The 15,292-nt window shown below is 32.9% G+C and overlaps 2 protein-coding genes across 4 annotated transcripts; both read left to right on the forward strand.

Annotated features, from left to right (window-relative positions):
* Nucleotides 1-6,738: 6,738 nt before the first annotated feature.
* On the forward strand, nucleotides 6,739-12,191 carry LOC133677271 (interactor of constitutive active ROPs 2, chloroplastic-like). Of its 3 annotated transcripts, none has more exons than XM_062099198.1 (6): nucleotides 6,739-6,935; nucleotides 7,208-7,447; nucleotides 8,430-8,537; nucleotides 9,577-9,751; nucleotides 10,016-11,702; nucleotides 11,789-12,191. In XM_062099198.1, exons 3-5 carry the CDS (start codon nucleotides 8,518-8,520, stop codon nucleotides 11,684-11,686), a joined length of 1,866 nt encoding a protein of 621 aa, XP_061955182.1. In that variant the 5' UTR covers nucleotides 6,739-6,935; nucleotides 7,208-7,447; nucleotides 8,430-8,517; the 3' UTR covers nucleotides 11,687-11,702; nucleotides 11,789-12,191. The 3 variants fall into 3 exon arrangements, with proteins under 3 accessions (XP_061955182.1, XP_061955181.1, XP_061955183.1); XM_062099197.1 differs by having other exon boundaries at nucleotides 7,372-7,447; XM_062099199.1 differs by lacking the exon at nucleotides 7,208-7,447.
* Nucleotides 12,192-13,580: 1,389 nt separating this feature from the next.
* Nucleotides 13,581-15,292, forward strand: LOC133676751 (small ribosomal subunit protein uS12). The gene is made up of 4 exons (XM_062098485.1): nucleotides 13,581-13,727; nucleotides 14,521-14,676; nucleotides 14,785-14,911; nucleotides 15,002-15,292. Exons 1-4 carry the CDS (start codon nucleotides 13,723-13,725, stop codon nucleotides 15,140-15,142), a joined length of 429 nt encoding a protein of 142 aa, XP_061954469.1. The 5' UTR covers nucleotides 13,581-13,722; the 3' UTR covers nucleotides 15,143-15,292.

The raw sequence follows: 15,292 nt of genomic DNA on the forward strand, positions 1-15,292 counted from the left end.
TTTTTCTTTCACTCTGACTATCAGAGATGAGGGTGTTTGGTTGTCATTGTTGGTGGTGTTCAAACTAATCATGATGGTTTGGTTGTGTTCTAGTTTGATGGAGCAAGGACGTGGTTTAAGTTATGGAGCTAAATGTAGTGGTTTTAAATGAAGAGAGTTGTAGTTTACATATTGATGGGTTTTTTTAGTGGTTTAGGGAGCTAATAGTGGTTATTATGGCAAGCATAATGTCGGATGACAGATCTGACTCCTAAATCGAGGGGGGTTTTAAAAGTATTGGGAAATAATTATAAAATTATGATTAATACAGTTCAGAAGTCGTCACCTAGTATTATGGTCACTAGAAAATCTAATGGTTTGCGAGAGTCTGGGTAAGGGAATTAGTTGAGGAAGACGTATCACCCCCTGTGTACCCTACCTATGGTAAGTTGCACTGTTGATTGATTTTTTTCTATAATCATGTTTCTATTCGTTGGTCTGTCTAAGGTTCAATAAAAATCATTTTTAGTAAGGAGGTCTTTATCTTATCAAGCTAAAACTTAACCACTCTAAAGCCTAAAAAATATGTAAACTACATATCCCAAATTTAAACAAAATGATTTTTGTGGTGTTTTTGATATTTTAGTCAAATCCTAATGGATAATCACTAACTTGTTGTGATACCTATTAATTAATTTTTTTTATTTTTAAATGTATGATAAAAATAAAATTTTTATTTTTTTGTATAAAATATTCATAAAATTTTTAGAATTTGGTTGTATGCTCACAAATAAAAATATATTTTTTGTATTTTTTCAAATAATTTTTTTTTCTAGAATTTTAAAAGAAAACAAGTATATTTAATATTGAGTCAGTATCTTACATGTATGTTTATAGCCCAAATATTAAATAAAATTATTGGAAAAAAATACAGGGAACCCACAAATAATTTTAAAATGGCCCCTGCTTTTTTTTTTAGGATTCTTGGAAATTATTTGGGATCTATTTGATAAAAGTACAAAAAATAAGAAAATAAACATTGCTTTAAAATTAATACGGTGTGTTTGTCAAACACATCATTAACAAAAAATTTGAGGCTCAAAAAATAACTTAAGGTCATGTTTAACAAACACACCTTAAGAACAAAATATTACATTTTTTCTTTGATGAAAATTGGACATGCAAAACACTATCTTATTGAAAATGGACTTAGCCCAGCCACGTAGGTTGGGCTTCCTAGCCTAAAGGTCTAAGACCATAAACACGACCCAAAATAAAAAAAAAAAGAACGAAGGTCAAGTAGGAAAAAATATTTGAATTCACTCAAGAACACCAAGAACTCATAAAGAAACCTAGAAACTAAGATCCAATATAAGACAATATTTTGTCAAATTAAAAGCACATAAACATGTATAATCAACATTCAAGCAAGATTTTGAGGCTGGATTAATAATCGATCTAAGATCACGATTATTAATTTTTTTGCAACATATAAAATGAAAAAAGCAAAAATCAAATGTCAAGATATTAATGTATTTAAATTATTAAGACCCTAGATTAATGATCAACAAACTTATATCTATGTGCAAGAACCAACGATTGATAGAAAAGACAAGCAAATCATGGACCCAAGACAAATCTTCAACGGATGAACATGAAACCTAGAAACCTGGAATCTTTTAAAATGCAAAAAATGCAACAAAACCCTTAATGAAAGGCCAAAAACATATTCAAACAAGTAACATACACTCATGTATGCATGCTTAAACCTTTAGAAACAACAATAAACATGTAAACATTAAAATGCATATAACTCAAAGCATATAACTTACTGTTATTATACAAACATGAACGTATGTTGTTCTTATTAATTCAAAAGCTCATTTAACATCAAAATATCCTTTATGAACTTCCAAAATTTGAACAAAAACACTAGAATAGGCAAGCATTTCTATATGTCTCATTTTTTCATATAATCATCAAACTACAACATATGTTTTCATGCATAAAAAACAAGTTTTCAAGCATCAAAAGCATATCAGTAATCATTTATTAAACATTATAAAATGTCAAATTAACAACTAAAACTAACAAACATATTGTTACTTGTATTCCAAGAAACTTGAACATATATCCAAAAACAAATTAAAACATGGTCGAATCAAATCAAAAACATCATGAACAACACTTGAATGAAAGGTTTATAGCTTAAAATGTAGAGGGAAGAGGTATTTTAAATGAATTTTACCCCTTCATCAAGTTGAATAACTTACCTTCAAGAGATGGTTTCAACTGGTTTCTACCTCTTTTGTTTGATTTGAGCAGATTTCAATAACCTCTTTCAAATAACTTTTCTTTTTTCTTCACGGTATTTTCTTCCTTATTAACACACAATGTTTGTCACCTTTGTTTCAATTCTATTCTAATTATTTTATTTATTTATATGTATTTTCGTTTTACTTTCTCTATGATATTTCTCTCTAGAATCCCCCTTTCTTTTCTCTATGATTTCCTTTTCTTTTATAGCCTTAAAAAAGCAAGTGGTTGTAAAACCATTTGTGGGTTTAAAGGTAGTTTTCTAAAATTAGATCATAAGTGATTCTATCTTCTAATATATTAGAAGACATTCTTTTTTCTTTTTTTTCCTCTCTCGAGGTGTCTAACAAACTCTGGGAACTTCTAGAAAAGGTTAGGAACTTCATAGCTGAAAGATAGCTAAAAATGGTTGATTAGGGGTGCACATTCCATGAATTAATCATGGTAAGTAAATGGTCATTAAATCTAGCCAAGATATAAAGCCTATAGAAGGGATGCTATTCTTCAACCACGACCAAATCATTATTGATTTGGTATCCTATAACTTTCCTACTATCGATTCAAAGTTGAGTGTAACGTTGTCAAATTCTACTGAACTAGACAAGGTTGCCTTGGGATAAGAAGTTAAGAGCGTCCATGTGGAAGATAGAGCATAAACATTAAAAAAAAAAAGGTGGCATAAACTTGTAAAGGGGAATCTCCTCTATTAAATGGTGTTGGTTGGAGTTCTTGAGATGGTCGGAGATGCAACATTCATTTATTTAAATGTGGCAATTCGATTAGCCTTCTCAGTTGAAAAAGATAATAAAACAATGACAAATAATATGTCACATTATCACTCAATTTTTTTTTAATTAAAAACAAATGGCATATCCTCTACTTAAACCCTAAAAATTAGGGTTTAAGAATCGATATTTTGTAAATTTCAAGTTGGTCCTTGTTGTTTCAATTGCAGCGCATATATCCTTAATTAACCTTAAAACTTTTTATTTTTTACAATTGCACCTCTGAAAACTTTGATTGAACTCCTCTAATTTGAGAGACTTTTGTTAAATTAGTCATTGGTTTTCAATTTTTCAATTTGACCCTATCAACCATCAAACTTTCAATTTCTTTCAAATTGACCTCTAATATGGATTATTTCAGTCCTTCAACATGCATGCTTGTTGCACTTTGGATCTTGGTTCTGAATTTCTTCAATTGAGCCCTTAATTAAAATCTAAACTTTGACTTTCTTGCAATTTCACCATTAATTTCATCCAATTATGCTTATAAAAAGTAATACTGGTTCTCTAAAATTTCAATCTTCTTAATTAAGCTCAAATTAAGCTTCCAAACTTAAATTTCCATCAACTAGGTCCTTAATAACATTAATTTGACCCGTTAAAAATCTAATTAAGTCTTTACACTTAGTTAATTATTTTGTTTTGTCCAATTATATAATGATATACTAGGTCATTTACCAATAAAATTTTATTATGATAACAAGTTGTCATTTGTGTCCATTATATAAAACATATATCAAGTCAATTACGGATATCATGACAAAAATATTATGTCAATTATATGTTTACAATATTCAACTCTCCAACATGTCCTTCTATCAAGTTTTTTTAATCCAAATTAACAGAATTATATTTTCATTCAAAAGAATATACTTGAGTTATATAAGAATACAATACAAGAATTAATGAAAATTACCCAAATTGTTTTAAGAAGATACAAGAATCAGAATTAGTTAATAATTACAATTTTATTAAAATTAACATATTTTTAAGAATAAAATCACATTCTTATGTAATTTAAAGACATTTTTTAAAATGAAAAATATAATTATATCAATTTGGAAGAGGTTTTTTTTTACAGGATTGCTTATTGAAGAATTGAATATTATATAAATATATAATATATCAATTAAAAACATAAAAACATATTGAAAACTCATTCATTATATAAGAATAAATTGCTTTATTTATCAATAAGTTTTTATTATGATAACAAATCAGCATTTTGTGTCCACTATATAAGGATACATTGATGATCCATTCGATAAAAATATTGTGTCCATTATATCCTTATAATATTCAACTCTCCAATAAGTCCTTCTGTTAATTTTTTGATATAAATTGATATAATTATATTTTTCATTTAAAAATACCTTTTATTTATATAAGGATACAATTAAAGAAATGATTACAAATACTCAAGATATTTTAAGAAATAATAAAAATCAAAATTATTTAACCATTAAAATTTTAACAATAAATAATTTAATTTTTTTGAAAACTTAGAATTACATTTGTATAATCATTTTTAAAATAATATATATAATTTTATTAATTTAGATGAAAAAATTAAACAAAATTAAATATCGATGAATTAAATATTATACAAATGTATCTTAGACATAATTAAAAATATAAAAATACATAAAAAAAACTCATCGAATTATTTAATATGTAGTTCGTACAATTACTGAATTCTCCAAATCGTGATAGCAAAATAACAAGATAAACCTTGACCACATGTCCAGCAATTATTCGTTCTTTGTGTTTTTTATTCACTAAGGCAGGGAGGGAAGTTGGAAGTCAAACCATTCTGTTGAGTTGTCGCATTATTTTTTCTCCAGTTAGAAATCACAGTTTCAAAATCTGATGGACACCCATTATATTATATTATATTATATTATATTATTAAAAAAATTAAAAGAGAAGAAGAATACATTGTTCACCTAGACACCATTTGTGGATGAGAATAGTGTTTTTTCTTCTTAGCCTTAAAAATAAAATAAAAAAGCTCCTTATCATGTATTTAAGAGTAAAATAATATTTTTCTTGAGATAATTTTGGTGTTATAAAATTGATTAGGGGTAGGATGAGTAATTTGTGTTTAGATTGTATAGTAAATTTACAACACTACCTTTAAAATAAATCAATTTTTGAACTTCAACTGGGGTTAATTTTGTATTTTATGTTAAAGGGTATTTATGTTATTTTATTGTTGAGTTTTTTTTTTTGTAATTAATTTGTTGGGGTGGGGTCATTTAAGTATTTTAATAATTAAAAAAAAATAAAATAAAAAATTATTAGATTACCTGTCTTATTTGGTCTACTTGAGTTAATAACTTGAATATCAAGGTTTTTTTACTTTTTCACAAATATTGTCATTGTCTCGGCATCTCTTTTGTGTGCTAAGAAATTTTTGATTGGCCTATAGTGAAACACGAGTTACCATTTTAATAATATACTGAAACTCCTTGTCATTTTCATTATAGTAGTGAACAGTGAAATGCCAAGGTATTTCACACTTTAGTCCTCAAAAAAAATTAAGATTTTTTTTTTTGGTTTTCAACTTATATTCTCTTTCAATTTTATCTTCCAACATTAAGTCTATTGGGTTTTAAACTTTATAATTTACTTTGATTTTTTTTATGGAATTATCTCGGTTTTATGACCTTAGTCGTGAGTCTTGTGGGTTAGTCGTGTCAACTTAGGTTTTTATTTATTTATTGGGTTAATTGAGAATTAGGCTTCATAATCATAATTATTTTTTGATTTGCTTTCTAAGAAGTTATCATGATCTCATTACCTAAGTCACAAGTTTTACAGGTTAGTCATGTTGACTCGAGTTTTTTTTTCCTTTCTTCTCATTGATTTTTTCCATTTTATCTTTCAACATTGGGTTAATTGAGAATTGAACTTTATATTTTTTTTTGTTTCCTTTCTATGGAGTTATCCCAGTCTCTTCATTTGGGTTTGACAGGTTAACCCAGGTTAATTCAAGTCATTGATTTTGTCTTTTTTATTTGATTTTACTTTTAATGTAACCTACGACATTGAGTTGATTGAGAATTGAATTTATAATTTGTTTTTTTTTTTATATGAGATTATCATAGTTTTATAACCCGAAGCATAAATTAAACTGACTAACTTGGGTTTTTTTTTCCTATTTTTTTTCAATCTTATTATTCAACATTAAAAAAAAAAATTCCTAATGGTTTGAAAAATAATAACAAGGAACAACCAGCAAAGGTAGTCGTGGCAAAGAGGACGAGAGAGGCCAAAACCATTGAAGCTTTTCATGACTGTAGATTTAAGAAACTAAGCTTAGCATTTTTACATATTAAGGGCTCAAGTAAAAAAATAAAATTAATAATTATGTTTTTATTATCCTTTTTCTTGAGATTATGTTTCTCCAGAGTAATTTTATTAATTTGCTCTCACAACGTTCCTAATCTTATAATGGCAACTTGTACAACGGAAGGGAAGGGATTGGGATTCCAAATCCCATGGCCAATAAATAAATATGATTTCTTTGTTTTTCCTCCGAGTAAAAACAATGAGAGGATCTTTGAAAATAGGAGAGCGTGGGGGAGCGCGTAAAAAATAATAACGTGGTCCACCCTAAATAGTACCTCTCCATATATTTGCTCTGTAAGCTCTTGCCTCCCACTGACAAAATATAGTAAAGACTGACAAATTACACGCAGAGAGAGTCTCGAGAACTGAGCGCACAAGCAACTAGCTACTCTTTTACTTCACTGTCTCCACCTCCTTGTTTGGTTTATCTACACTAGGGTTTTGTTCCCTTTTTTTTTTTCGTTAAAAAAAGCCTCCTACAAGGCAGAGAGACATCTTCTGGTAAGCTCCGAATGTGAATTTGTTCTGGTTTTGTTTTGTTACACATTGTTTAGTTATGAGTTATTTGTCATATCTTGAGGTTATTTGGTTTTTTAGAGTTTTAATGTTTGGTTTTTTTGCGAGTAAAAGTTCAAATTTTTTCTTTTGTCGGTTCAAAGAACTTCTTCGGGTTTAGGTGCTGTCGATTTTTAAGTTGGGTTTGCTTTTTTTTTTTTTTGTTCTCCCTCTTTTCTTCTTAGTAATAATGCTTCTTTTGTGTTTCTTTTTTAAAGATATCTCATTATCTAGTAAAGTTCTGCTTCCACTTGAAAAATGCGGGTGGGGTTTCTGTGGTTGGCCTTAAGTTCAGAGCCTGAAGTGTTTGCAGACTTTTGAGTTTTGAAAGTTTCTTCAAAGAAGAACCGAAGCCCTGAGTGGTTTTTTTGTCATGTGACAGAGTACCCTTGGGGAAACAGTTCTTTGCTTGACGTAGATCTCTGTTTCAACACTCTCTGTGTTTGGGTTATTTTGAGGTAAGCTTGTTTTAGATCATTGTTTTGTAGATCTAAGCGTTTAAAACTCAAAAAGAGAGAATTTACCATGGTTTAGAGTGCTTCATATGCTGTTGATAATTTGTTTTCAGTTTCCTTACTAATTTACTATTCTTCTTTTTCTTCATCCTTTTCTTTTGGGGAGAGGGTAGTGTTTGGGGTGTACAAGGTAGTTTCTCGTTTGTCAAAACTATAATTTCGTCAAGGATTTGAAGGTTCCGAAAATGCTACAGGATTTAAGGAATTTTTCCTTTTCAAATTTCCCTCCGGCAGTCGATTTTCTGGACAATGCCATGTTTATTTACCATTATTGTTACATTATACTGCAAGTTTTGATTAAAAAAAAAACAGAGATGGTGTCTGGATATGGAGATAGAAGGTCTCTAATACGTTTTCTTTTCTTACCTTTTGTAGCTGTGTTATAAAATATCCGTGACTGTCATCAAATGGAAAATTTTTATGGTGCGTAGGGAGTGGGTTTGTCACACCAAATACACAAGTAGAAAGGCAAAAGGATTTTAATGAAGAATGGAACTTTATTTTTTATACTAAAAAAAATGACGCAGCAGTTTCCAAATGAACAGAGAATTTATGCCACCAACATCATTAATCTGGCTCTGGCCCATTGTTCTTTTTTTTGGAGCACAACATAAAGTGCTTGAGTGAAAAGAAAGGGATAAAAAAGGAAAGAGAAAAGAAAGTTGCAAAGATGGATTATGTAATCATGCGTGATGAGGTCTTCTGAGTACACCCTTTTCTTTGTTTTTAATTTTGTCTTGTGGTTCTGGTTGGTGGTAGTGGGGGTAGTTTCTGAGGAGTTTCTTTGAAGGCATTGTATTGCTTGTTTGTTTGTTAGGTTTTTGCATGCTTATTTGAGGTGGCTGTCATCGTTTTGAACACCACACTATCCTTCTTCTTGCATACAATTTTATATATTAGATTCTCTTTTGAATTTCTTTCTCAGCCAAAGATTTCCTCAGAAGAACTGCAAGTGGTGTGGGCCAGGTGGGATTTCAAGAAGAGTACTTCTTGTGAAGAGGATAGAAGGCATAATGCAGACACCAAAAGCAAAGTAAGATTGTCATTTCCTTGTTACAATGTTTTTACCTGCTCTTGGTGTTTGTTTGTTTCCAGATAATCTGTTTTCTCATGTCATTAACTGAATGTGACCTCAATATTCTGTTCATGTAATGTAGACTTGCTCATCTCTGCACTGTTTTTCTGATCTACTTTCAGAAAACTGCTTTCATTCAAGTCCATTTAATTCTATGATTATGATTACTTCTCTTCTGCAATTGATGTATTGATGATTTTAAAGTGGATCCAACTGATCATTCAATTGAATGGACTTTGGACTGGAAAAAAAAAATTGTTACAAGGAACAGGATGATTTTTAGTACCATAACAGGAAAAGAAAGATCAAGTTCTGATACCGAGCTAACTGAATCCAATTACAAATTATTGGTTCTACTCTGCATTATAATGGAAAGTGGAAGAAAGAGTACAATTAATGTGGTTTGTGACTAGGGGACTCTTGTTAAGAATTGAACATTATACTCTCTTTCACATTTTGCTTTAAGGTTACCTGTAAGCCTTGTTTTTCCTTGTAATTTCGTTTTCTTTTGATTTTGGGTAAGAAACCTATTTTTTCTACCTCAACTGTCAACAAAGTTTGGCTACTATCTCAAAGGCAAATAAATTATAATAGTGAATCAGGTGGGGCATCAAGATCCATTTGGTTGGTGAATGTTGAATCCTAGCATGGTTAATCCATTCAATAGGTGGCAGGTGTTGAAATTTATCACCTAACAACACACTGATATACCCTGAATCCTAAGCATTGTTACTTAACCCATTCACGAGGTGGCAGGTATTGAAATTGTTTCACCTAATAACACTGATGTACCATGAATTCTCGCATGGTTAATCTACTCAAGATTCTGTAAATTTACGGCCCAGCTACTAACTTATATAGCATCCTTCTTTCTTTTCTTCTTTTCTCCATGTTTTGACAGTTATCTAGCATCAGTTGCTGGAACTTGGAAGTAGGTCCTTTGATTTTCATGCATATCTAACTATACTTGTTGTCATTCACCCAACTTTGAGTGCAGAACCAGCTCTTTGGAAGTGCCTCAGAAGAAATCTCCCGCAACACCTCGAACTCGGCAACTCAAAACACCTGGATCAGAAAACAACTCTGTCTCCCCAAATCCAGCAAGTAGGACTCCGAAAGACAGAAGTCCTAAAGTCACTGAACGCAGATTATCTCAAAGTCCGGCAACTGAGGTACTCAGCTACAGCTAGTTCATGTTTAAATGGAACTGCATGGGGGAGTTTTTTTACAGTTGGCCATGTCATAGTCACAGATGCTTTTTTATATTACTCTGTTACAAATGCCTGTCTCCCACCATTCAGGTGTTTTTAGACACAATTCTTTACTTTTAAATTATCACAATTGATTTTTCTTAGGAAGAAACTTTTCGTACTGATAATATTTTCATAAATTACTGTTGTTTACTCGCTTTGCTATCCTCTGTCTTGCGAGCCCAGAAGAAGCGCCCAAGCAGAATATCTGAATTGGAAACACAGCTTGCACAACTCCAGGAGGATCTGAAGAAGGCAAAAGATCAACTGAACGCATCAGAGTCATGGAAGAGACGAGCCCATCAGGAAGCTGAAGACACCAAGAAGCAGCTTTTAACCATGTCAGAGAAATTTGAGGAATCACAACAGCAATTGATGGAGCTTTCTAGTTCTGAAGATGTCCGTGTTCAAGAGCTCCGTAAAGTCTCCCATGATCGTGATAAAGCTTGGCAGTCTGAACTGGAGGCCATGCAGAAGCAGCACTCAATTGATTCTGCAGCCCTGGCTTCTGCCATGAATGAAATCCAGAGGCTCAAAAATCAGCTGGAAATGGTAGTGGAATCTGAAGCTTCCCAAACAAAACATGCAGAATCAGCATATGCTGAATTACAAGGGCTGAGACTGGAACTAACTGAAACTCTCTCCCTTGTTGAAAAAATGAAAACTGAGCTCAGTGATACCAGGGAGTCTGAAGCTCAAGCCCTGGAACTTGTTAGTAAAACTCAAAAGCAATTGGAAGAAGCAAATGCAACTGCTGAAATGCTGCAGGCAGATGACGTCAAAGCCATGGAGGCTTACAGGTCCTTATCATTGGAGCTGGAACAATCAAGAGCTCAAGTAAAACCCTTGGAGGAACTTGTGAGTAAACTGCAAGCTGATCCAGCGAACATTTGTGGGAAAACAGTCATGAATCCTACAGGGGATGTTGAAGTTTTGCAGGAAAGTGTAGAAAATGAGGAAACAAAACAGCTCAAAGCAGAAATGAACCTCTTGAAACATGAAGTAGGTCAGTTGAAATCCGCACTAGAAGCATCCGAGACCAGGTACCAGGAAGAATATATTCAAAGCACATTGCAGATTAGAAGCGCCTATGAGCAAGTTGAACGTACAAAGTTGGAATCAGGCCACAGAGAGGCTGAATTGGAAGCTGAATTGAAGAAAGCCAAAAACAATATTGAAGAATTGAGGGCTAACCTGATGGATAAGGAAACTGAATTGCAGGGCATTTCTGAGGAGAATGAAGGACTGGCTTTAAAGATTGAGAAAAATCAGCCAAGTGAGAGGGAATCTGAACTTGCATTGGAGCTGAAAAAGTTAGAGCATGATCTGGCAGAGTTGAAGGCAAGCTTGTTGGATAAGGAAGCAAAGTTGCAGAGTGTAGCAGAGGAAAATGAAACACTCTGGAAAGAAATCAAGAAGGGGGAAATGGAGAAAAGTAAGGTCAATGATGAAGCTGTTGCATTGGCAGAAACTGCAAGGGCTGCAGAACACGAGGCTCTGATGAAACTTGGTTATCTGACAGAGGAAGCAGATAAAAGTAGCAGAAGAGCAGCAAGGGTGACTGAGCAGCTGGATGCAGCTCAGGCAGCAAACACAGAAATGGAGGCTGAATTGCGGAGGTTAAAGGTGCAGTCAGACCAATGGAGGAAAGCTGCAGAGGCAGCCGCTGCTATGCTTTCAACTGGGAACAATGGCAAATTTGTAGAGAGAACAGGTTCTCTAGACAACAACTATAATCCTATTCCTGGAAATATGGGTTCGCCCTTCTCTGAAGATATGGATGACGACTCTCCAAAGAAGAAAAACGGGAACATGTTGAAGAAAATTGGGGTCTTGTGGAAGAGGGGTCAGAAGTAGCCAGGCTCTCTGTCAGGTTACAATGCATTTTATGGTTGTTATATTGCTTTGACTGCTTTATTTTCGCACATCTTTTAATGTCCTTGTTCTTATTTATTGCAGGGACTGGTTGGTGGCAGCTAAGTTTAATATGATGATAAATTTGTTTCAAAGACTTGAGTTCTTTTGAGGACTACTGTATAGTTTTGTGGAAAATGATGAACTGAGGGGTTCCATTTTGTTTCATCTGATGGTTGCAGTGGCTTTGATTTTCTCCACCATATCTAGTTCACTGTGTGAAGCAGTTGATCTGTGCTAGTATGCCATCAGCATGGATTATGTATTAATCTGTAACAAGTAATCTGAAAAATAGGAACACTTGTATTGTAGTATCGGAGACGATATGTTGCGGGAACTCCATTCCAAGTTTACTTTGGCTCATGAATTTGTGTTTCTTGTATTGTCCGAGACCAAGCTAGTTGTCTCGTCATTCCTTCATTGTTGTTATATATTTTTGCTTGCTCGATGCCTCTGCTTGTTTTATTTCCCACAGCTATCCAATCCACCCCGCTGTATATCTCCAATAACAGCAAATTATGCCATTGATCCTAAGAAACCCCCAGAGTGTTACCGCAGACAGTATCCATGAGCATGTGCCCATGCAATCATTCTTCTTCGTACAGTGCCGCCATTTCTTAGCTGCCTACGATGCGTTCAATAGAAGGTAGTTTACGCTCTGAAACACATCGACATCTATTACAAGTGTGAAGTGAGGAATCATGAATGTTTTCATTTTAGGCAACCAATCGGGCACCTGATGTGTGCTTTACAAGGCCAAGCTTTTTGAAGACGAAGATATGGCTTCTTGATCCAAACCTTAAACTGCGGCCAAATTTGACACTTTGATCTTAGGCTTTTGAACTCGTATTTCTATCCCTTTTGTCTGGTTTTATCTTATCAAGTAATATGGGCGTGCATACAGGCTTGCCATGCATCCCACATGCCACATCGCATCATATATCTATGAGGAACTCGATGAATTTACATTTATGCTCGGGTCAAAGACTAGAAAACTTATAAAATCATAGCAATTGAATTTAAATATGTCAATTCATAATACCAAGCAAAGTTATAACGACCAGATTCAAGACTCGACTTGAATGGGTTAATTCAAGTCAATTTAAAAAGTGTTTTTTTTTAAATATCAAAAAAAGATTTAACCTTGCAACTTGTTAGATGAATATGATCGATTTCAATTTATTTATCTTTTTCTTTTAAAAAATAATGGATTTATGTGTCACCGAATTAATTATAATAGATGCATCATCATATATGACAATAACTTGAATTAGAAAAAGAAAGAAAAGGAAAGTGAAATTTCTTTCCTAAACTATGGCCAAATTAATACCTAAGGAATGCTCATCTTTGTTACTTCATAGCATTATAAGAGATAAATGGTCTTCTAACTCATGCTATGCATGTATTACTTAAATTATTTAAATATAAAAATTTGTTTAAAATTATTTTCAAAAAATAAATTATTCTCTCTATCGAAATAATATTTTTTCAAATTTAAAATCTGAATGGTTTTCTTTATTGAAATTAGACTAATTATAATCAACTTAAGTGTGTGTGTGTATATATATATATTTTAATTTAGTTGTTATAATTATAATTATAAAGATTTGTTTTAAAATATTTTAAAAGAATTTATTAATTATAATCAATTTATTTGTTCTAATTCTAAAAAAAGAAGATTATTTTCTGTCGTAAAGGGATAAGGAAACGCTCTTTCCCTGTTTTTATTTCTGCTGGAAAACAAATTAACTTTTATGGGCCGATAAACAAAATGAAAAACTACAAGGCCGAAGATAAGCCCAACAAGTGCTCATAAGAGAAATAAACCTTGCAGAAACAGCCCACTGCTATCTTTCATATATATACACAGCATACACTTCTTTCGTAGGGTTAGGGTTTTATTCAGCAGCAGCTCCAGCTCCTCCCCCTCCTTAGCTTTCAAAACCCTCCTCGCCGTCGAACAACTTATCTCAGCAACCATGGGGTACGCTTCCTCTCCTCGATTCTCACTCTCCTTCAGCATCACTCTGCTACTTTACTGTTCTTGACTCTGGGATGTTTAGAGCTCCTTCTATTTGTTTTGCATCTTGTATTTTTTGGTATCTTAATTAATGTTTTCTCATAATAACGGCATGCTTGGTAGCTGAGAAAGTTGAAGATGGGAAAGAGTTGAAAATCTTTTTAAGTTTTAAACCTTAAGCCATGCTATCGGCTTATGAAAATATTGCCACTTGATGTTTAGTGTATTTCATTGTATGTTGAAACGAGTTTTAGTCATGGTGGATGCCATCTCCTTGTTTTGTTTCTGAGAATTAAATCTGGTATTTGTAAATTGGATTGTGAGTAGGCTTTGCAGTGATTAAACAGTAATTTTGGTTGAATTAGAAATTTCTTAGGCTGTTCAATGTTTTGGTATTTGAATCTAGTTTAATTAATCTCTTTGACCTGTTAAATTTGAATCCATTTCTATCAACTAGAAAATGCATTGGTGGGATCTTTCCTGCCCTCCCAAAAGGGCGCGTCCTTTTGTTTATTTATTTTTTTGAATAGAAACGAAATTCGCAACCTTGCTGGTTAGGGATGGTGAGGTTTCATGCCAAATCAAATTTAATGACCATAAGTCATCTAGAACTAGCATTACTTGTATTGTGTATTGTTTCCTGGTGAGATTACTGATATGGAAAGTTCCCTGCCTCTGTGCATAACTTGTTAGTTTTTAGGACAGTGTTTGGGTGTTCTCCATTTAAATTTGATGGGGTTTTTTTTCTGAATTACAGTAAGACACGTGGTATGGGAGCTGGTCGCAAGCTTAAGTCCCACCGCCGAAGGCAGAGGTGGGCTGACAAATCTTACAAGAAGTCTAACCTTGGCAATGAGTGGAAAAAACCGTTTGCTGGATCATCTCATGCCAAAGGCATTGTTCTTGAGAAGATGTAGGGCTGCCTTATGGTATTTTGTATGCTTTCATTTTGTTTTTTTCTACTCCAAAGTTTAAATGCTAATCTGTTTCAATCTGTACCATTGGATGTCTATATATGCAGAGGTATTGAGGCCAAGCAGCCTAACTCTGCTATTAGAAAGTGTGCTAGGGTTCAACTAATCAAAAATGGGAAGAAGATTGCTGCTTTTGTTCCAAATGATGGTTGCTTAAACTATATTGAAGAAAATGTGAGTACTCTTTGTGCGCTTTAACTGATTTGGATCATTCATGCTCCTTTTGTGCTTGCTGATAACCTAGAACATAATTTGTACTTGTAGGATGAGGTGTTGATTGCTGGATTTGGACGTAAAGGTCATGCTGTTGGTGATATTCCTGGTGTTAGATTCAAGGTTGTGAAGGTTTCTGGAGTCTCACTTCTTGCACTTTTCAAAGAGAAGAAGGAGAAGCCAAGGTCTTAAGTTGTCAGTGGAGAGATTGCCGTTTTGTAATGCTTATTGTTAGTCTTATTAAAAAATGGGAATGGCTCTAGTTTGTTATTGAGTGGATTTCGCGAACACTGTTTAATCTGCCTTTCAGTTATTGTATTCAATTTCTGGTTTCAGTTTTCA

The sequence above is a fragment of the Populus nigra genome, chromosome 17 (assembly GCF_951802175.1).
Source record: "Populus nigra chromosome 17, ddPopNigr1.1, whole genome shotgun sequence".
NCBI lineage: Eukaryota > Viridiplantae > Streptophyta > Magnoliopsida > Malpighiales > Salicaceae > Populus > Populus nigra.